This window comes from Rutilus rutilus (assembly GCF_951802725.1).
Source record: "Rutilus rutilus genome assembly, chromosome: 6".
Classification (NCBI taxonomy): domain Eukaryota; kingdom Metazoa; phylum Chordata; class Actinopteri; order Cypriniformes; family Leuciscidae; genus Rutilus; species Rutilus rutilus.
In genome coordinates this window covers 17,278,856-17,302,734 of record NC_140214.1, presented here as the reverse complement: position 1 = coordinate 17,302,734, position 23,879 = coordinate 17,278,856, and the positions used below count along the sequence as shown (strand labels likewise).

Genomic DNA, 23,879 nt, shown 5'->3' with positions numbered 1-23,879 from the left:
ATAAAAAAATGCAGTGTTTCCTTCAGGATTTAGTCTTTGCAGAGAGGGCACCAATTCACAGAGAGTATTGCATCTGTAGATCTGTAAGATTCACAATGTTCTATTCTTTCGTATATTTTTTTGCTCAAGAATGAATTAAATTAATCAAAAGTGACAGTAAACAATTGTTACAAAATATTTCAAACAAATGTATCAGTATTATAGTAGAACCTTAATGACAATTCTAAATCAGTTATTGGTACCGATTCAGATTTATTGACAGCTTATACTACGGGGCTGTTGAATGCTTGAATCTGATCTCTAGGTGTGCAATTATTTTCAGGGAAACGAACGGCTGCTTGTCTGCTTGCTATCAACGGCCCGTTGTCAATTATTCCTTACCTATTTTATTCCATGAATACCCATAATTAACTATGGGATGCTGATAATTTAGTAAATGATCCTTGAACCTAGTATAACATTTTTCTATGACCCTCAATTCACCCAAACATAATGGTTATAAGGGTTAAAGGTCCCATAACATGCTTCTTTTTGTAGGCTTTGATATAGGCCTTAGTGGTCCCTAGTACTGTATCTGAAATCCCTTTCCCAAAATTCAGCCTTGGTGCAGAATTATAGCCACTACAAGCCAGTCCCACAATGAGCTTTTCTTCAGACGTGCTGTTTCGGTGTCTGTAGCTTTAAATGCTAATGAGGTGGAGAAAGGCGGGGCAAGGCGGAGGGTGGGTGTGGCCTTGACCAGCTTGCAGCAATGGTACCATGCATGTTTACATTGGATATATTGCAATGGCACGCAGACACGCACACGCAGTCGTTCAAGCATTTCAGTTTGACCCAGAATCTGATATGGATAGAGAAGCAACGGATAAAGAAGTTGCAACTCAGCGGCTCCAGCAGGACGTCTCCGAATGGTTAGTTATAGGTAAAATATACCTAAATATATTTATAGGTAAAATATTATGTCTGGATACTGTACTATATTCGGATGGTTTACGTATGCTGTTACAGTTATTATCATGTAGCTAACTTACTGTTGCTAAAATACTGTTGTCTTTTCATGTTGCTCTGATTTGCTATCGTTTTAAAGTTGTATTAGCATCTATATCAGTAATATTTGTAGTTTAGAGAAGACTGTAATAGTTTAGAGAAGACTGTAATGTGGCTTATTTTTTAATGACAAAGTTCTCCACGTCCTCGTATACTGAAGTAATTTTACACATAAACCAATGATTTACTCCTCAAGAGTTAAAGGTGAACTAAGTAACTTTTTTTACCTTAACTGAACAGCTTCGGAGTCATTGGAATGGTTATAATACTTATTTCGGGTTGAATGGTGGTCGTTTCGCACCCCCCTGGTGCCCGTGAGCGGAAAATACTCACTTGCAACTTTGGGGCGGCGGGCCGCCGGCCGCCACGTCGGGAAGTCTCGCGTGATATCAGGTCTCGCGATGTAAACAATTGCTTTACGGCCAAAAGAAATCTGCTACAATGCCGTCATTATTGCGCTCCCTCACGCTGTTCGAACCCGAATGAAGAAGACGTTTTAAAGAATATCCCATCTGCTTTGATGTCGTTGATCTGCTAGCCTCTGGTGTCTGAGAATAGCCAACGAGTTTTTACAACAGTGTTGTCAAATATCTATTCCGAAGCTGTGGGGGGAGCTCTAGAGAGAAACCTGCGAGCAAAAAGCGAGAATACAGCGAAGAAATCCCGAAGTTACGGAATGCAGCTTTAACTCTACTCAACACCTGCATAATGTGAAATGACTAGCCTATATATATATCTAGTCCACAGAGATCTATAACGTCTGTAATTTATCTTATTACAATTAACGTTACATCAAGCTCTGCGATCTTGAAATGCTGATATCGCGCGCGCCATATCACCAACAGGAGAACGGTTATCCAAATAACAAAGAAGTGAACAGCACTCGCGTTACAGTGTGTGTATTCATATACCTTTACATTAGCGACAGTAACTCGGCTGTTAGCTGCATAGCTAATGTGACAGCCACATTCTACGTGTAACAAGCTAGGTAACCATAAACAGTAAAGCAACACAATTATATATCATTAGTTGACTTACTTGTCCGAGGTTTGTAGCTGAGCCCAAGAGAGTTGGTAGGCTACTGATCCAGACTTTATTTTCAAACGTTCAGCATTCCCAGCTCTTTATTGACCCAAGTTGAGGAAACAGTCCTCGGTGAAATGTTGGGCGCAGACATACAAAACTTTGGGAAGTTGTGTCGGTGCATTTCCAGAGAAAATTAAATTAATCCACTGATTCTTCTGGGGATTGGATGAAGAAACTAAAAAAAGATTTCTTTGTTCATTTGCACATCCAATTATTGAGCAACTGCTGTGCATCGCTCGTTCACAAGCCATGATGTCTCTCGAGGAAAAACTCAAATCGCGTTCGTACTTCCTAGCTCATTTTCTCATGGGCGGGCAAAGCAGAGAAAGGGGAGGTAACATTTCCCCTTATGACGACATAAGGGGAAAATTCAAGATCAGCCCGTCTGAGATTTCATTTTTTCAAAGGCAGAGAAAGATAGCCAAAGCTCGGTTTACACCGACTGACATTTCTAGCCACTTGGGGACCATATACAGGCTATGGGAACTCATATTAATGTTAAAAAACCTCAGAAAATGAAAATTTCATGGAATGGGACCTTTAAGAGTTATATATATATATATATATATATAATATATCACTTATTAAAACATTTAATGAAGCAGAACAGAATATAACACCTGCTTCACTCTAAAACTAAACATGTCTTGTTTTTAAATGCAGTGATTGTGATAGATTTTGAGATTTCCTTTGCTTTGTAAACAGAACTGATGCTTTACCTATTCTATATTTCACCTGCATATTTCAAAAGTCTAGCCAACAACTATAAAAAAAAAATGCTTGAAAATGTACCATAAACAGGATGCAATTTGTAGAAATAAAACATGTTCATCTCTAGCAACCCTGCAAGAGGTCATGACCCACATGAATGAAAACCTATAGCAAACAAAAGCAAAAGCATAAATACTTGTTTGCAGTTTACGCCCTCATGCAATACCGGTAATTACATTTAGACTTTAAATATTTCTAAATTAGCTGTTAGATAAGTCTACTAATCACTACAAAGTGCTACTGTTTGAGGTCAATGGCTTCAGCTGATTATTTTGAGTTAATAACCTCTTAACAGAGGCAATTACAGCAATTACACTCCATAGCACATTTCCATTGTGCATTTTCATTTTATCAGCTTGACAGTCATTTACAACCAAAAGCCCTTATCAGGCTGTTTGCTGAACATAAAATGGCAGTATCAGAGGCCTTCAGCACTTAATACAGTAAAATGCTGTATTTTGCCTTCTGAGAACAACATATTTCCAGAAAATATGCCATGCCCCTGAGCCAAGTGCTTGGGTATGTAATTAATAATTAGTGAGATTTCAGCTTGGCAAGCCTTTTCTGAACAGCTATAATCCTAGATCCCAGAAGGTACTGTGATCACTTCCTCCAGTTTGTCATTGAACACTGCGCGTCCTTTCTATGGAAAACGGGCCCTGTCTTTGTTCAGGAATTTAGAAATTGATTGCAAGACTTTAGAAACAGACAGTTTCTCAAATGTGCAGAAATTCTCAAAACCCACATCAATAGAAAAATATTGAACATGAATGTGCTGACGGTCAAAGGAGGAATCCATGATGAATCTGCTATATATTGTGTTGGTCCCTTTTCTTTGAACGAGCTATAAATATGACCCAACAGAAGCCTTGGGCAGTTTTGATGGCCGCAGTGAAATTATACCCCACTAAACTGGCTTTCATGTCCATGCTGAGAACTCACAGGGTTCCAGTGTAATTGGAGTTTGGGCCAAGCAGTTTGAGGGCTTGTTACTGGCTCAGCCTTATCATTCTGTGGCCGCACCAAAGCCTGGGGTTTAACTGGGCCACATGCACCCCTCTCCACTGCCAGCTGGAGAGATATCTGAGCAGAAGGCCTATAGCAGAAAAATATTTTGATTGAAAGCTCTAAATCAGACTTTTGGTACTGACCATCAGTTCTGAATTAAGTCCAACAGACAAGTTTTATATAAGCTGAAAGAGACAAGAGAGAAAATAAAAATCATTTTCAGCAGATTCAATCAAACTGAATCAGCTAAAAAGTAGCACACAGGCAACACATTCTGTACCAGTACCAGTAAGGAAAATGTGAACTATTTGTTTTGTATTTTACAACTGAACAAGCTAATATTTGTTGTGTCTCTTCTGTAGCTTATATTAAGGCGAACCTTTGATGAAGTCAGCTCTGCAATGAAATCTACATAAATACATGTTTGGACAGGTACACTCAAAACACATTTTGTTCAAATTGTTGATCATAAGTGATTTCTGGCAGTAATTTATTTACTGTGTTTATTTCTAACATTTATAAAACAGATAGTTCCGGTCCTTGATTCTGATTGGTTGAGCCGCATTGGAAGCCGTTGTAAATTACTCAACAAACATACACCTGGGACCGCATTAAATTACATTAGAATTACTGCACAACTGCCGTTTGTGATTCTTTGTTGCTGCATGTGTTGCTTGGCAACCTCTTTGGAACTACATTGCTTGGCGGAGGAATAAATGTGTTATAACGTTATATGTTTTGTTGCTGGTGTTTATTTTATGAATAAAATAAATATTAAAATGAATATTTTAATCCGCTCTGCGTCGTGCCTAACAACGCCTCTTAGCTGTTCTAAATTCACTGTAAATAACGGCTTATTGCTTTATTATACACTACTATTATAACCATACAGATGCCAAACTTTTGAACAGCGCTGTGTATGGAAGCCGCATTTCCGTATCACAGTAAACAAAAAAGGTAATTGCTTTATATTTTGCAATATGACTTCATATATCAAAAAAATTACTTTGTTTCTCATAATTACAACTTTATATTGCACAGTGTGGGTTGATTTCTTATTTTAAACTTTCTCACAAGTACCTTGTAAGGTGGAAACTGGCTTCAATATTTATATACAGAACATAGAATATATACAAAAAATGTAGACCCTTAAAGGCAGGGTAGGTGAGACATTTTTTGTTATGCTGGTTGAAAGTCTCTTCACATAAGAAAAAAGCCTGAAAGGTTACCATAGCATTCTACTGTGATATCAGTGCTTCTCAAAGGAACGTCCCAGAATACAGAAAACACCAAGAATACTAGTCAATCATTGTTCATACAGTTCTTGCATTGACAGAAATCCCAGGACATTGTGCTATTGAATGTGCCCGTCCAATAACGACGAGAAGAAAACAGCAATTCAGAGACAATTTTCTTCCAGTCCTCAGATTTTTCTAAGACTAGACCTAGAAGTAACTGTAACTAGTGCATCAGTGCTGCAACAATTCCCTTTTCTTTATTAGTGTGGGAAAACAAAACCTTTGAGCCAGATCTCCAGAGGCAGCGGCTGCATGATCAATACAGCTACAATGGCTGGAACCGTTACTGCTGGTATATTTACAGTGGTGACCTACTTCCTCAAGGTACAAGCGATTTACTGCTTCAGCCTTTTCACCAGGCAAGCGGACCAAAACACCTTAAAGTGGTTGTGTGGCAAATTCATAGAGAGATATATTGACTTAGAGAAGTTTATATGCCTTGTATATAAAATATTTATCAGGGTGTATCGGCAATACACACCATTTATGATAAGCCAGTCTAAATAAAGTTAATTCCATGCTGATATTTACTTGACAAGCTCAATAACATTAGTTTTTATGGCTACTGTGAAACAACACACCATGTGCTCAAAACAACAACAAAAAGGGCCTCAATTAGGTGACACAGCAAATCTGAACAGCAGCATTTACAACTTGTTAAACATCTACAATTTACTTGCTGAGCCATTAAAACTATTCTGCAGCCAAACTTTTCATCAGTTTCATTGCAGCACCTAAAGTCCTCATGATTTATGAGCAGCCCACTTACTAGTGGATGTCGCTGCGCATTGTCTTTAAATCTAATTAATAGAAGTCGTTCATCTGTGGCTGACATTAACTACCACTGACAATGACTATACAGAACACTTTTCCCTCTGCTTTTCCCTCTCTGTGATTTGGTTGAAGATCAAGACAGTGACAAAAAAAACCCTTTCAGGGGTAAACAAGGACAAACTGTTCTACTCTAAACTGTTTAAATGTAACAAAATGTCAATTATGTTTAAAAAAAAAAAAACCTGCTATTTTCTCTGCAACAATCAATATGCATCAAATAACTAAACAAACTCACATGAAATGTAACAGAAGCTATTTTTCAATACCAATTCAATCAAATTTGTTTTGGAGTTTGGTTTTACATCGCCTCTTCTGTCTTCTTTAGAAAAGAATCCCAACACAATCTGTGAAACATGTTACGGTCCAATTGCTAAAGTATTCAATTGTCATAAACAAGTGTCAAACTATCAGCAGTATCGTGTTGATAATGATGCTGTCTTTTCACTAGATTTTAACAAAACGGAGTGCTGCTTTTCAGTTTGGGTTCACTCAGGAGACATCAAGGAACTTGACTTACTTTTATTCATACACACACTTTCACGTGTCACCACTGCACTGTAAAGACATTCGTAAATCTTCAGAACACAAATGAAGATCTTTTTAATAGAGCTTTCTGTTCTCTATAAATTTTATATATACAAGGCATATAAACTTCTGCTCCAAATTTCACATGTATGGAATTAAGTAAAATCAAGCTTCATCAAGTGTACATGACAGTGTCATGCAGAAGGGGAAGAATTACGGTCACATAAGATGATTGACAGTTCTAGATCGAATGGGCGCTCACTGAGTCATAAGTCACGCAAAACCCAGAACAGGAGAGACAGAGCTCCCTCTGAATGCTCTTTAGGTTGCATAATTCAGTTGGAAAGAAATGATATTCTGTATGACGAAATATTTTGCAAACATGTGAGAATAAATAAATATAATCTCCAAACATGCACACTTTTGGACTAAGAGCCCTAACGGACACTGTCTAGACTAGAGCATCTACTGTATGTGAACACAAATAGACTGCAGTAGACGTGACTAAAAATGAATGCAAGTTGTTATTCTATTCGAACTATCAAAAATTACAGATTGATTATTTTACACTCCTGACATAAGTTAAAAAATGATTGTCACTGTAACCTAGTTTTATCATAAACAGTGGTCAAATATCGAAGCTGGAGTCTTAAATCTTTCTAATGATACTCAGTTTTTCCAGATCAAATAAAAGTGTGATGTTTTAAAGTACAGTGAATGTTGAACAACAATAATCTGGGGCCATCTGCGATCTTTGCATTTCAAGGGGTTTTCATAGCTTGAATTGAGTACTAATACTAATTTAATGTAGAAATTACATTTGTTTTTCTGTGCATTTACTTCACCATAGAATGATTTTAATCAGTGAAGAACGCCAGAACGCCGTTGTCACTCCATGGGTGCGTCTCAATCAGCTCCCTAGTTCAGTAGTTAGGGCACTGATCAGGGAGTATGCCATTTTAAGGGCTGTCTCAATTGAATACTTCCAGTTCACTCCTTAAAAAGTCCCACAATGCACGGTGAAAACCAGGGTGCATCCATGCATCCACTATGTTCCCTTGATTTAAATCATGTGAGCCAGCTTACACATAACGAAACGCAATAGATGTTTTTAAAAATACAAGCCATTTTACAATTATATTTCAGCATTAACATACATCGCTAGACAGGTAATGAACATAATCTAGTTTGGGAGTTTTAGGGAGCTAGGGAGCCGATTGAGACACGCACCCATTTCAAGTGATCCTGAAGAGCTTGATTAGCTGGTTCAGGTGTGTTTGAGTAGAGTTGGAGCTAAACTCTGCAGGACAGCGGGTCCCCAGGAGCAGGGTTCAAGACCTCTGAGCTTCAGGAAAGCATCACAAGACAACAAGTTACTAAATGTGTTTGACAACAGTGTAAGTAAAAAAAATTGCAGCCATATGAATTCATGCTGGGAACACAAATGGGAATGAATCACAAAACATATTTCTATTATAAAAAAAAAAAAAAAAACAGTAATCCAGCCACCTGCTATGCTTTTTTTTCACTTAGTATAATAATTGTAGTGTACATAAACCAAATTCACGAATCTAGTAAATATTTAGTTTTATTCATTTTTTTCAGCATTCTTTACTTGTTTTAAAAGTGATATTTTCTTTTTATGTTTTACAGTGCATGATGCACAAGAACAATGGACAGTTTGAATGTAGCAGAGAAAACTTGAAAAGACCTTCTGCCAGAGAGGAATTTGCCAGAGCTTAAGGATTACATTCCTCTTTTTTAAAAATCAATTACTGTGGCATGCAGTTGTTGAGCTCTCTCTCTCTCAATTACTGTGGCATGCAGTTGTTGAGCTCTCTCTCTCTCTCTCTCTCTCTCTCATTACATTGTCCTTCATTCTTCAAAAAGTGTAACAGAAACTCTCAATATTGCGGCAGTAACCGGACGACCTTGTGATCGCAGCAGAAACACAAATCTGTAGAAACGTATTTTGTTACAAGTGCCAAAAGTGGTCGAGCAGCATTATTTCCTAAAATCACAAAATCCATTTGTCACGAATCAGATGTAACATGTGATGCCACTGGCAGGTTTTCTCTGAGAAAACGTCCACTTCTTACCACTCCGGCCCCCTCAACACTGCACCTTCCTAAAAAATCATCTGACCAGCTTAATGTCACTGTGGGGGAGTGACTCATCATCAGAGACATTCTCATGGCTCTTCTCACATTTTGCTGCCCATGTTTCAATTGCAGGCAATGTGAGCCATTCTGTTAAAGTCCCCCTGTGGTGAAAATCAAGTTTTTATGGTCTATGTGGTGACAAATCATGTCTTATGTGGTGGTTTTAATGTGCTTTTAGACAAACCATGTGCAGATTCATGAGTCAACACCATTGCTGAGTATTTTCTCCTTAAAACTGCTGTGATCTAAAGACAGTCTCAAAAACGCGGTTTGAAATCGCTGGTGATTCTTAAGTCACAAACTACCTTGTAACCAATCACGTCAACGTGCCGGCGGGCTTTAGAACTAGCAGGGGAGTCTCGAGAGACGGCAGGTTATCCCGGTATATTTTTTTGTTGATATGGAAAATCGGGTGATTTAGCAAAATATAGCGGGTGTATGATGTACAGTATATTACAATGTTATGATGACCTATATGCCTTTCTACACTAACGTTCTGAGTTGTTAAAAGCGTTTCTGATGCTTGTTAGAAGGCAGACCGAGATGGCGAACGGGAACATGGTTTGTGTAACATTAGCAACCCATTATTAGCTGAGTGAGTGGAGACGGGGCTAATTAGCATAATCATGGATCCGCGTATACTGAATGAAGCAAGGGTGTAGAGTTGCATTCAAGCTTTTAAGGCATGAAGAACTTTTTTTCACATGAAATAACGTTTAAATATGTCATTTTGGTGATCAAAGATGAGTTTTGAGGGATACAATTATTGACTGCAGGGGGACTTTAAGCAATTCTTATCACTGTAAAGGAGGTAACAAATCAAATGAGGATATACAGTAATAAAGTTTTTTTTTTAAACAATGAGAGCAAGCTTTTTTTCTTTTTTCATTGTCATTACAAGTTTTGAAGCATTAAACATCTTTTTAAAATACATTTTATTAATATTTTATTTTGTACAGGATTTATTTAAAAAATAAATGCATGACACAACAGGCAGATGTTAATTTCATGCTAAACGTACATTCTCAACTACAGATCATTTTATTTTTTTTACTTATGTCCTAATTTCTAAAAGAATAGTTTTATATTATTGTGTCTATTTTTTAGATTTGGAACTTGTTATATTAGCAAAATGTTTCATAGAAATAATACCTCATATTTCATAGGAAGGTTATTATTTTTTGCAGCTGTAGTTTGCATACAATGGGCCCTGATGTCCCTTATAGAGGACATAGCAAAAAATAATAATAATCTACCTTTAAAACTCACAAAACTTCAAAAATAAATTGCTGGGTCCCAAAAGTTTTTACCACTGATGTTTGCTTTTGTGCCTGCAGGAAAACGCTGAATAATTATTTTTTTATTTTTCGATGTGGATACCGCCAAATCTATGAATTCTGTCACATTTAGACCTGATGTGTTTAAAAAAAAAAGAAAAAAAAGTCAGTATAAGGTACTTCTGCCAAGAGCATGATGCCAGTGAGATTCATCATCATATTCTCAGAGCTTCAAACATTTTGAAATGAGAACGGGAGTCTCTCCAACTGGCATGAACATGACATTAGCGACAGGCTGCTCCGAGACCTCGTATTGATCTAACCTGTGTCTACTGGTTAAACCAGACGGGATGAGAGGTCACTTATCCTGTTAGTGCAATAATAGCCATCAGTTTAAGCTTATTGTATTAACAGGCCTTGGCCTAATCCAATATGTGCACATCAAATCCTCTGATCTCTTTTAGGACATACCCCTGATCTCCCAGAGCTGGCTTTCCTTACATAATCCAGGGAAACACAATGCATGAATAAACAGTTCTAATAAATAAGCAAATGCCTCTGAATAAATCAACAGAAACTGACACTGACTGAATTTTTTGTTTAATTAAACCAGCTGGAAATAAAAAAATAAAAAAACAATGACATTCTGTTCTCCACTTCTGGTGTTTCGTATTATAAACAGTGTTATAACGAGTGGTTTATGTGAAATGAAATGGCTGCGCCCACATCTGCATTTTAAATTTAGCCACGTATCCATCCTATAAAACATATATCTGCTCCAGACATTCACACTCACTGCTCAAAGACTTCCATCACAGCGATCACAGAAAAAAAAAAACAACAATTTTGTAATCCTCTTCCAGATGACAATATTAGTCCCCTGTTTTGTCATTTATCATTTGGAAAAGCTCGCTGCTCATCTAGTTAAGGCACCAACGTCTTAATGGCTTCCCGGGTGTTATGGCGGGATGAATGCAATTTTCTCTGCCTGCCATAGTGCTTGCCTCCTTAGCTCCTTGCGTTCACATTTGGCATTCATTGATTCTGTGTCTACAATCTCCTCTCAGACACTGAACCGATGTGACAATCTTAATACTGCCGCCCCATTAAATATCATATTTCGAGGATCCGCTGAGCGTCCAAACAGGCCAGCAGTTAATCAAAACAAAACTGCCTGAAACACACGCCACAGCACAGGCAAGGTTATTAATGTAAACCAAAAAAAAAAAATTTGTTTTCATTAATAATTTTATAATTGTAAAAAAGATTTGATAAAATAAAATAAAATATAAATATAAATATTAAATATAATATAATAACTAAGTGAATTAAGTTGAAGTTGAAGTACTAAAATGACTAAAGTTGAAGTAAAAATAAATTAAATCTAAATAGAAATATTAAAAGCAAACAAAAAAATTACAAAAGCACATAAAAAAATTACTTTACTAACTAAAAAAAAAATATATATAAAAACTATTTAAAATATTAATATTATAATAGTATATAAATATTATAATAATACATCTCATAAAAAAAAAACATGTCTAATTATTATTGTTTTACTGTAAAATATTGTAAAAACACTACGGATTAACAGTAAGTTCCCATACTATATCCAGGGGAAAACTGTTAAAGATATAACCGTACAGTTCATGTAATTTTTCCAGTAAAATATTGTTAAATGTACAGTTTTTAGAAGTAAAAAAGGCAAATCAAATGATAAAATTGTTTCTTAATAGTATTTGTTATCAGTTATGCACATTTGGGTTTATGTGACATCTTCTGTTGTTTAATCAGTTAATGTTTATTGCATTATTTTAGTGTTGTGTGTTACCATGATGGTGTTTTGTGTTTGTGTGAATGACTCTGTGCACCTTTTGTATACTAGTATAATTCAGCTTGGCTTGTGGAAAGGATGAACTTCTTCATGATTCTTCATGTGGCTTCCTCTTTTACCACCTGCATTATTATGATGGTTTTAACATATTATGTTAAAGGTACAAAATAGCTTTTGGTAGCAGTGTGCGTTATAGGATTTACCGGTTTAAACTGCAATTTTCTTGTTAGTAAATTACAGTTTACAGGTTGTTCTGTAAATATGTTTACATTTTTACTGCATTTTTTACAGAATCATTCTGTTACTCTAAAACATATACTCTATTTTTTTCTTTTTACTTGCTGAATTATCAATGCTTTTCCATTTCAATTTCCTCCACTTCAAATGCACAAATAAAACATGGTTGCTTAAATATCTGAGAAACTGTAATCTCGCTGAAAGCAATTAGTTTCTGATGAGGAAAACATGTCATCATATGAGCAAAGCCAAACATCCTATTCTGTGATGAATGTGCAGTCAACAGTGATGAGAGACGAAATTAGTGGACAAAATACCACTGAATATTTCACTCTTGCATAAATTCCACCTTGCACAATTTTACCTGTTTTAATACATAAAGGCCATTGCACAACTGAGCATTGAACTCAGGGGATGAAAATCTTCCATTATAAAGTAATATGTGCAAAGGTATTCTTCTTGTAAAACAAGAAACATTCAGTTTCCTTACACTTGAACTAAATATTCAGCGAGCGTGTTGGAGGAAGCAAGCAGGCGCTCCAGGGAAGGTGAGGGGCAGAGCATGGACCCGTCTGGGTGATGCCAAAGAGCTATTTATACCTTCAGCTCAAGCAGAGAACCCTAAAGACCCTGGGGTGCCCATACAAAGACAGAAATATTAGAAAAACACTAAAAAGCGGATTAGCTATTATTAGGCCACAGGAAATTCCATGTACCAAGTACTGTAAAAACCGAAGAAGGATCATGAATAAATCATGAGAGAGATCCCAAGAAGCATCTTAAAACAAGGCTGAAATGGATGAACAAAAGTGCATCTTTGCTAAGGCTTTAATGGAGAGAGGATTGAAACTTGAACTGAGATTATTACAATTTTGCTTCTCAGTCATAGTTATATATTCAGTTTTCTGTACGGTTATATAACTGCTGCAAAGTTAGAGAGAAAAATGCTGGTCTTTAACTACTTGGCTAGACTTTTTCTAGACCTTTCTTCATTAAGAAGATCTAAATATGAAGTTTTAATTAAAAAGAGAGAGATCAAATGCCAGGAGCTGCCTGTGCCTGGAGCCTGGAGGACTAACCAGAAGGGACTGAACCAAGAGTCTTTAAGGTGGGGGGGGGGCTTGAGACTGCCAATAAAAGTTCCAAGACCACCATTAAAAGAAGAAGAAGAAAACAAACGAGGGTCCCACTCTGAATTTGAAAATTTAATAAATTAATAAATTAAATAAAAAAATTGATTCGAAGCTGATTTTACAGTTTAATAGTTAATAGAAAAATTACTAACTAAAACGGAACCAAATGAGATCATAACGCCCTTGTTAATACATTCATGTTTCTAAAGAATAAGAACATGCTGGATAAGTTACAGTATGCATAAGAAAGAGTTTTTGACGTTCTTGAGTAGAGACTGTGGAACATCAATTCAAATAGGGACCATTTATGGATTTATGTCAACATAAACATCTTACACACATGACTGATTGTTGACTGAAATTGCCCTTACTGTAAAATTTATGTGCAGAAGCAGTGCAGCTTGAAACACCAAGAGAAAATACTGCTTGCCCAAGTGAAAGAAAATGGGCAGATTGGCAAAAAAAAAAAAAAGGAAAAAGAAAACACGTCTCCTTAATACTATTCCCGAACTGCACAAAATAGTAGACTTTACTCTGTCTTGGTGCCAAACCCAGTTTGCTTTCTAAGCTCTTTTACAACATACAGATCTCTGGTCTTACAGTATTATTAACACATTGTGGCAGCCTGACAACCCAACTAGCAAGCAACTGACTCAACCGATAAAAGAAACCATGCTTAAGGCATATGCACAATATACTGTATCCATATTATACTGTCCATGAATACTGGCAATTATCACATCTACACTACAAAATTCTCTGCCTTCAATTTTAATAAGTTTTAGTACTTTTTCAGCAGCAATATACAATTCATCAAAAGTGATGGTTTAAGCGCAAACAAAACCCTCTTAAATGTCAATTAAAAAGCACCATGGCTAAATGCACGAGGGTAAATACTGACAGAATTATCATTTTGGAGTGAACTATCCCTTTAATATTTGCCTTTTCTGATCTCTCCCATTTGTTTGTATCTCACCTCTCACAAAATCTTTTTGCTGAAGTGCTGGCAGTGCCCCTTCCTAAAGTGCTATCTCTGCTTGATGGAAACTCAAGGGAGAGAAGGATGTCAAAGGGCCCGAGAGAATGTCTTCCCACCTCATGGAGTCGGTTGTCAGTTTCCTGTGAGTCAGAGACATTTGGGCCAGCTGGTCAGCAGGCCGAGTTTTATTCGAGAACGGTCACAGACAGAACGCCGCAGGCTACAGCATCCCAACACATCAGCTCTATGATACGCTTAAATGAGTTACCACTGAAGCTGAACTATTCATGAGTTAGTACTGAAGCTGAACTATTCACTTTGGCAGGTGCACTTGTCGTATTTAAGACAGGATTTTGATGAAGGAATCAACGGTCAGAGGGCACTAGTCAAAATGCTTCTATTTTGGATTTTTCTAATTTAATAAAAAAAAATAGTTGATAATGTCATCCAGTATTCCTGAAAATTATCCAAACAGCATCTTGTGCTTAGTTGTAACAAATTTGCTCACATTTAATTTAGTGATGCCACAATATTACATATATATATTTCAGTGTAAAATATATATATTTATACTATGGGGCTGTTTAATGCTTAATTCTGATTGGTTGACAAATGTTCTAAGGTGTGCAATTATTTTCAGGTAAATGCACGGATAAAGTAGTTCCAGGCTCTCTTTCTCCCGCTCTCTCTCCACTCAAGCGCTCACACATACAGTACGGACAAACACTCCTGGCACAGAAACGTGTTGTCAGCGCTGCTCTGGCGATTTTATCAGTAAAATAGTTTAACAATTCAAAAGCTACATGACATTTCTCACTAGTGAGGTAATAATGGCCCTGTTCTTGGAGCAGATAAACTTACAGTTTCGCTATTAGTGGAGACGCTGCTGCCGAACACTGCTGACAGAAAGATACGCTTAATTTCTCTCTCTCATAACTACATTAATAACTGCATTAGCCTGCTATCAATGGCTCAAGTCTCAGTTACTAGCTCTAAAATAACGTTTTGGAATTAGCAACGGAGGCTTGGGATTAGATGCGTAAGAAATTAGTCCTACATAAGAGCGTTTTAAAGGGGTCATATAATGGTACATGCACTTTTACAAGTTGATTGTACTGAAATGTGTGTTGGCAGCGCCTGTACACAACCATCATAAAATGATAAAAATCCATCCAGTGGTTTTTTTTATTATCTCCTTATATGTTTCCCCCCCTCTCAAATCAAGCCGTTCGACCTAGTGACGTCACACGGTTGGACGCCCCTCCCACGATTGTTGATTGACAGCAGCGTTTCAACACAGACCCGCCCTCGCTCGTGAGCGAGCTGTCTGTCATCATAGTCCGCGAGTCATTGTTGATACTGGAGCACTGTCTATGAGAAAAATGGCGTCTAAGCGATTGTGGTGTTCTGTTCTTGGGTGCAATAACGAACACAGCAGTCATTTTGATGTTCCTAAATCCGAACCGCTGAAGACGCAGTGGCTGAGTTTGTTTTCGAAGGAATATTCCCCACGATCAACGTCAATGCTTTCATGTTTGCGCGAATCATTTCACACACCAGACTGCTCGAGGGTCAGTATAAAGCTGGTTTTGCTTAGAAGCTGCTCCTGAAAAAAGGACCGGTACCAACTATTCGTGTTCCTGCTGCACCTCCAGAAGAAGAAGTGAGTGTAACGTTTTATTAACCTTTATATTAATATTTATATTAATCTTTGCAAATCGCTTGCTGCACGCTTCACGATAGTGTTGCACGGTGTACCGATACTTCAAAAGTATCGCGATACTCGGAAATTAAAAACGTCACGATACCTAAATTTATCAGTATCGATACTTTTAAAAAAAAAAAAAACGCCTCCCTATGGACGTCTGTGTTTTTTTTTTCCTGACGCAGGCAGCAAAGAAGCTTCCGCTGTCAGTGTCATGTGACAAAACACTACAGCGAGATGGCTACATTTGAGAGCACAAGTGGTCCACATCGTAGAAAAAGATGACGCGAGGAGTGACATATGGAAGTACTTTGCCTACCTTGCTCTGTTGCACAGTGCCGATACTTCAAAAGTAAATCGGAAATTAAAAACATCACGATTCCTACATTTATTAGTATCGATACTTCTAAGAATGACCGCGTTCCAGATTTGTAAGGCCGGCGACACACTGGCTGCGTGGCGTGTCCGTTTTTATTTCGGCTCCCATGTTAACTGCCTGCGTGACACACGAGTCTCAGGCAGAGCTCGAGACGCGCGGAAAACGCGCGCATGCTAGAATAGAACCGACGCCTATTTTTCACGCGACACGCAAGCGTGTTGGAAGCGTTTCCAGGCAAAATAGAATAGGGAAAGATGTTTCTATGTATTTCTACGAATACATATTAATAAGTGACATTTTGATGTTTGAAAGTCTAGTTTTTGACATAAATACAATATAAATGTAATTTAAAAAAATATGATCGATTTTCAAATATTGCACCTCTCAATACAGAACGAAATATTCTGTAGCCTATTTTGCCGTCAACAGTCAACACTGCCGACGTTGTCTTTGCTGCTATATATTTGTGTTTAACATGAAGTATAGGCCTTCCACAACTCTCTCCCCATATGTCAAATATATCACCAATGAGGCTTATCGTATGTTACCAATATTAAACATTGTTTAATATAATCGCTGTTCATATTTTTATTCAAAGTTCAGAATCAAGATAAAGTTATTACTGGTAACTCTTATGTTTCTTATGATAAATGAGATAATGCTGCTAAATTTATTTATTTATTTTACCTTGAATGTCATTGCTCTAATTTATTTTTGATATTTTGATATTTCATATTTTGTTCAAATGTTTAATATATCTGCTGTTCATATGTTCATTTATTAGTGTGTTATGATTAGAATGTTGTCCAGTTTTTAAAATAAAGCACAGCAATGATATTTGAGAGTGTTTCTCCCATTTCAGGAAAAGTATCGAAAAAGTATCGAAATCGCAATACTTGACTTGGTATCGGTATCGAAACAATTATTTTGGTATCGTGACAACACTACTTCACGATGAATGCGGCTGTTTACACTCAGGGTACATTACGGCATGTTTTCTATGTACGACGTTCTCGATATAATTCATAATCCCACGTTTATAATGAACAACGCGTTATGGTTATTGTGTTATTAAAACTGTGTACGTACAGAACAGAGGGGCGGGGTGAGCAAAGCTCATTATCATTTAAAGACACATGCACTTAAACGGCGTGCTGAAAACAGAGCTGTTTTTGACCAGGTAAAATGAGTGTTTTCTTACAATACCAATGAGAATTTTTAATTAAAGTATATTGCAAACTTTTAATTTAGACCCTAAAGAATCATATTAGCTTGTACAAAAATGGCATTATATGACCCCTTTAAGGGGAAAAAAACTGACAAATGTCTTGAAATACATCATCTGAACAATGGAGATGTGGTAACTGTAGTATAAGCGGAATAATTGACTCCGGGTCATTGAATCATTGAAAAATAATGAAATGAACTGAAAAATAAACGTCGCGGCCACATTACCACCTCGGGTGTGCATTATTTTTCTAATAATTCATCGGCCCGTTGTCAATTATTCCTTAAGTATACAGTGCTGGGTAGATTACTTACAAATTGTGGTCCATTACTGAATACAAATTACATGACAAAAACTGTAGTAGTATCTATTACATTACACATTTTAGGTAATATAATCGGATTACTTTTTGATTACTTTTGACCTTACTTTTAGCCTTAACTTGTTTATCACATAAATGTGAAGAGGATATTATTGTACTACATTGTGAAATAAATTGAATTCCAGAATTTCTATGTGTTCACATTTGAACCCACTGTATGTAAGTGATCAGTCATCAATATTGTAAAAAATCTTAAGCTCTGGTATAAAAACATTCTGTTTGTGACACCAGGTTGTTGGCTATTTCTAATGCATTAATTGCTTGTGAGTGATTATAACACGGAAGGCCTCCTGCCGCTTGTGTGGTGGCTGACAGTGTGACACAGCTTCCCTCCAGGAAGACGGCACCAGTGAGTCATCATCATCCACAAGCCACACCTGCCAGATGGGAAGCAATCTACCACAGACACTGGGCTTTCCCCACAGGCCTCTGCTGCAATAAGATACATGTTCTACACGCACCTGGGACCGGCATTGGAAATCTTGCTGGAAACGTCTGCTTCTACACGCCTCAATTACATCAGAGTCTCTCTAAACCAGGGGTGGGCAAACTTTTCGGCTCAAGGGCCACACTGGGTTTTAAAATTTGACAGAGGGCCGGCCCAGTAGCAGATTATGAAACACGATCTCATGAAAGTGCGTATCTATACCACGAATTTTATTTCTCGTGCCATTTATACGCCCCAAAAAAAATTTTTCGTGCATATGCTGCGCACTGTAAACCCCTTGGTTAGGATTAGGGGTGCTGAGTGCGTGCCTATTACACGCCATTAAAGGGATAGTTCGGCCAAAAATTAAAATTCTGTCATCATTTACTCACCCTCAAGTTGTTTCAAACCTGTATGAATTTCTTTTTTCTGCTGAACACAAAAGAATATATTTTGAAAAATGTCGGTAACCAAACAGTTGATGGACCCCATTGACTTCCATTGTAGGAAAAAAAAAAAATACTATGGAAGTCAATGGGGTCCATCAACTGTTTGGTTACCGACATTTTTCAAAATATATTCTTTTGTGTTCAGCAGAAAAAAGAATTCATACAGGTTTGAAACAACTTGAGGGTGAGTAAATGATGACCGAATTTAAATTTTTGGGTGAACTATCCCTTTAAGTGCGTATCATATGCACGCGAAAACTGCGTTTCATAAGAACTACAAATACAATTCGTCGTATTCGCACTTTCATGAGATCGGCCTGAGCAAACACATTTACGTTGTGGCAACGTCTGCGCGAAATTCAACAACTGAGAGACGACATTCTGACAATACATTTTTTTTATGCTAGATATCCCCCATTTAGCATGTTATGTTTTGAGGTTAATTTTTAATTAGTCAGATGTTTGATAATTATATAGCCTATACTTTTTAAATATTGTTTATCCTTATTATTATTTAATGGGCCTAACCGTAAATTAGAAACAAAACACCTAAGTGTACACTTAGAAGAGTAAAAATGACAGAAGGTTACGTTAATTCAACTTTATTAAAACTGCATAGCAATCAATTGCACTTCCAAAAGTCATACATTTGTGGAAATAAACGAATATACAAATTTATTTTAAGTATAATAAAATAAAACATAAAAAGCAAAGGCAGATCAGAACATTTAATAAACAAAACCGGGTTCTGTACATGGCAGACAGGGGAGCGTAACGTTAGTCGAAAGCCGGGCGATAAAGGAGGATACATCCACAAATCCAGAGTAGCAAAACTAAATAGCAGACAAATCAAAGGAAAAACTTAACATGTGTGCAGGCGGTTACCGAACAATTTTTTCTCTGTGAGTTTTCAAAAAAAGAAAAAAACATTAACGTGCACCGGCGCTTAAAGTGTAAGTTGCAGGTTAACCACCACAGCCAATAAATGTGTAAATTAAAGTGCTCTATATGTATATATTTAATTATTTCGGTCTTAAAATGCGTTAAAATAACATTTTTTGGGGTTTCTTCAAAGGTAGCGTGTTTTTTCAGTTACTGGGTGATGACGTCATAAGAGGAACTCGCAACCCATACTCTGCTAGATTCTTACTATATTATGGCTATTTGGAGAACGACTGAGGATGTGGGAAACCATCAAATTCTTTATGGACCACAGCCATACAATTTTTAACCGGTCAGGCGTGAGAGAGGGGAGCCATGGCACTCAAAGAGTTATTAATGCTTGGTGTGAGGAGAATTAATTAGTGGGTTGGCTTGGTGTCCAGGTGAGTAACGTTAGCTACGTTAGAGCTATCTACTTTTCAAAATATTGCCGTCATGTAGAATAGCAAGGAGGGACAACGACTGAAGACATTATTTACTTACAGTAACGTTACATGGTGTCAGTCAAAATCAGAGCTGTAGAGATGCACACACTGCACAGGCATCAATCGCGAGTCTCATCGACGCCTCAAATGTCATGTAAGTTAACTTTATTAATACCCTTCCTCAATCCACGCATTATCAATTTCTCACGATTTAATTAGCGATGTTTATTGTCAGAAAAGAAAAAGAGAGATCGATGTCCCCATCACTGTGTTTGTGTGGGCGAATCAGCAGTGGAGAGTGTGTGCTGCCGTGAGGTGAACGCGAACAGCTTGACCTGCGACCGGCTGATCTGACGTGCTTGAACCCGTTTGTTTTGCGATTAGCTTACTCTCATTTCAGGCTGGATCACGTTCCCCTTTAAGTCAGCACACACGAGCATGTTTACAATGGAGTTATTTTATTCATAATTTTTTTTATCAAATAAAACATACAACCAACTTTTCTGAAGTTATGTAAGGCGAATATAGCTGCTAGTGTACGGTAACTCTACTGGTGAGTTCCTCTTATGACGTCATGCCCCATCTAGTGGAAGGGAGCGGGAGCGGTTAAAACCACTGTTAAAAGTGCCAACTTTTCATATTATATCAGCATTTTGGTATAAAAAAACAATGGTGGGCGGTTCTTATCTTTATGTTTAATAAACACATTGCATTACTTCGTGAAAATTTTTACCTGCAACTTACACTTTAAGTTGCTGTCTGTTTGGTTTCCATGGTGACGCGTCTAGCTTGTTACGTGACACACCGCAGCCACAACAGTGCTGAATGAATGATGATCTGCTTTTATGTCATTTTTCCTTTTTTACATTTGTTAGCTATGGCATGAAATATCTGATATTCCGATTGTCAAATATATGCAACACAATATATATATATAACGCAAAGTATTGCAAGAAAAAGGCTAAATGAATGCGATCTTTAGAATTTTTTTTAAATACTCGACGGGCCGGATTAAACAGCCTAACGGGCCGTATGTGGCCCGCGGGCCGTAGTTTGCCCACCCCTGCTCTAAACCAACATCAACAGGTCAGTTCTTGTAAAACGAATGATGGAAAGGGTGCGCCAAATGCAATCAATGTTCATTCGCGAAATCTCTTTGGGCTAATAACGGCTCAATGGCATCTCAATCAAGGCGATTTTTCCAAATGTTTACAGTTTTCTAATCGCCAAAGTGCAAGTGTTTACTTGTTTTGGCTTGACAGCAAACATCAAATACGCATTTACAGTGGCATTTTGAAGACTAAGCAGCGCTGCCAATGACAAACTGAAATGTGGCTTTGAACTCAAGAGGCTGGGATGGTCTCATCAACGGCCCGTTCCACACTTTAACAGCTGGAAACACTGGATTTCTTTGAAAACAGTGGTTGACACAGGGTTCTTTGTACTTCCTGCAGTTAGAAGACAGGAAGGGGGACACAAAAAAGCTGGGAAAGTGGGAATACAGTAGAGCATTTTCATTGAAAACTTCCTGTCAAATTTCCAGCGAATGAAAGATTCTACTCTGCCTTACAGATGAGGCTAAATCTGATTTCATGAAGAGCCCCTAAAGACATCTATCAAATTCTCTCAGCATTTTGGGCCATGAGTTTGAAAGTAACAAGTTTTGAGATGGCCATCTTGGGTTTCTGCCATTACTCAAGAGGGTAGAAATAGCAAAGTATGAAAACGGAGGAAGAGAGAGACCCCTGAGCAGTCTAGACAGCAAACGATTCATATGACACAGCTCAACTCCCTCCAGAGCTCTGCTTTAAACTCATTAGAAGGATATGGGTGGCAAAGGCCCGCTGCTTGCAGGCATATCAAATAGCTGCTGCACATTCATTATGAAGGTTTGCCCTATTATGAGCTAGAAAATGCAGTGCAATGACATCGTAATTAATTAGATTTTTTTTTTACTTCTTTATGCAGATGGATTATACTACTCTGGAACAGGTATTTTGCCTTATAATGTACAGAGATTTGACTTCCTGTTGCACAATAATCACTTCACCTAGGAATACATCCCATAAAGCAGTTCTGTCCTTTTTTTTTACCATATATTTTATTCTACGGTGAACAGGAACAGACTGACATAGTAGTATAAGATAGTAAATTGGTACAGTCCTGTTAGTCTACAGCTCATTTTCTCTGAACACGTCACGCACTGCGTAAGACACCGGTAATAAAGCGGTTCGGCGGATGAAATATAAGTGCGCTGAAGTGCATGCTGATGTTAAATCCATTTTAACTCTCCAGTCAGCTCGGAAAACAGAGCGAGATGACGGCTTTTACAGTAATTGGAGTCTGCAGAGAATCCATTATGGCTCTGAGATGGGGAACAGTGACTGGGGTCCTGCCCACATGTCCCTTATATCACACCAGTCATCGTCTGCTTTCAACTATTCAGGCCACTAATTGAGAGTTCTGAGGCTTGACCGCCTTCCATGCATTACTATCTCTAGTATTATTCATATTATTCTTTTCTCTCGTTTCTACTACTTTGTATTATTATATTTTGTCATGATTTCTTCACTTTCACACAACAAAGGTAGGTGGTCCAATTAAACCCTCATGCCTTTTTTTTGGTGAAAAAGCCAAGACAAATGTTCAGTTTTAGTGTGTAGTTGACCATAAGTTTAATAATAGCGCACTATGCTATGTCACAATTTTGATTTAGCGTACAGCCCTAGCACTCATACGTTTCTATATGTGCCATGTAAGTACCTTTAAGAACTTACCCAGACCAGGAGGTACCTCCGGACATGGTGGTAATGGCTTAGGGGTTGGTGGAGTGTGGTTTGCCTCTGGCTTGGTGCTGGGCAGAAGATGGTCAGCTGTGGCCAGGTAACTTGCAAATGTAGTGTTGGGCCTTCCACTGGAGAAGTTGTAGTAGTGGTGGGGTCCTCGTGAGCTGTTCACTCCACGGCCATTGTTGAAGCGGCTGAAGATGTCGAAACGCTGGCTGTAGACATCGAAGTAGAGGATCATCATGATGAGGAAGTGCACCAGGCAGAGCAACAGCACAGCCTTGCAGATCCGCTCCAGGGTCCGGCCCAACATCAGCCGGCTCATGGTCAAAGCCACACGGCACGCTCCGCTACACGCATCCGGTCAACGTCACCTCTCCGCGCCGCTGAACCCTCCTGGACTTCAATTTACAAAAATCGCCTACAAAACAAAAGAGAGGGGAGTTACATCACACTCCTGTACATTTAACTGTTGGGTGAGAACAAACTTTGATCCCAATCACCCTAAATCCAAATGCAGAAATAGCTTCAAACTGAAGCATCATCTAGCTGAACTCTATTGTTATATTGAGATAATCTCTATTGCAGCAGACAATTACTGTTTAAACAAACAAATTATGTTAATACTATGTCAGAGTAGCTCCCTATAGCTGTGCCAATGCTGCAGTAGTAGATGTGCTAATAATTGTTGTTTTGGAAATTTTAACCACTCTATGTTGCCATATGCCATCTGTTTGGTGACAGATGAATTTATCAAAAAGTTTGACAAAAGGAAGTGTTTCTCCTCCCTTCTAAAATCGTTTGATTTTGCTATCTTAACTATGCATGACTATATAGTTAGTTGCATTTTATTAAATGTTTTTTTCCTTTTTGTCCACAGGTGGGAGCAGACCCACAAAAAATGGTGAGACACTGATTTTAATCATTAATTGTTAATTAAATGGAATGGATGGAAATGCCAA

At 37.7% G+C, this 23,879-nt stretch overlaps 1 protein-coding gene across 1 annotated transcript in view; it reads right to left on the bottom strand.

The window, feature by feature from the left end:
• The window catches only part of b4galt2 (UDP-Gal:betaGlcNAc beta 1,4- galactosyltransferase, polypeptide 2), a 116,689-nt gene that overhangs the window by 76,172 nt on the left and 16,638 nt on the right, over positions 1 to 23,879 (bottom strand). Inside the window, exon 2 of the mRNA XM_084411325.1 lies at positions 22,909 to 23,338. Within this exon, the coding sequence (XP_084267451.1) occupies positions 22,909 to 23,242 (334 nt within the window). The 5' untranslated portion in view covers positions 23,243 to 23,338. The remainder of the gene's footprint in view (positions 1 to 22,908; positions 23,339 to 23,879) is intronic.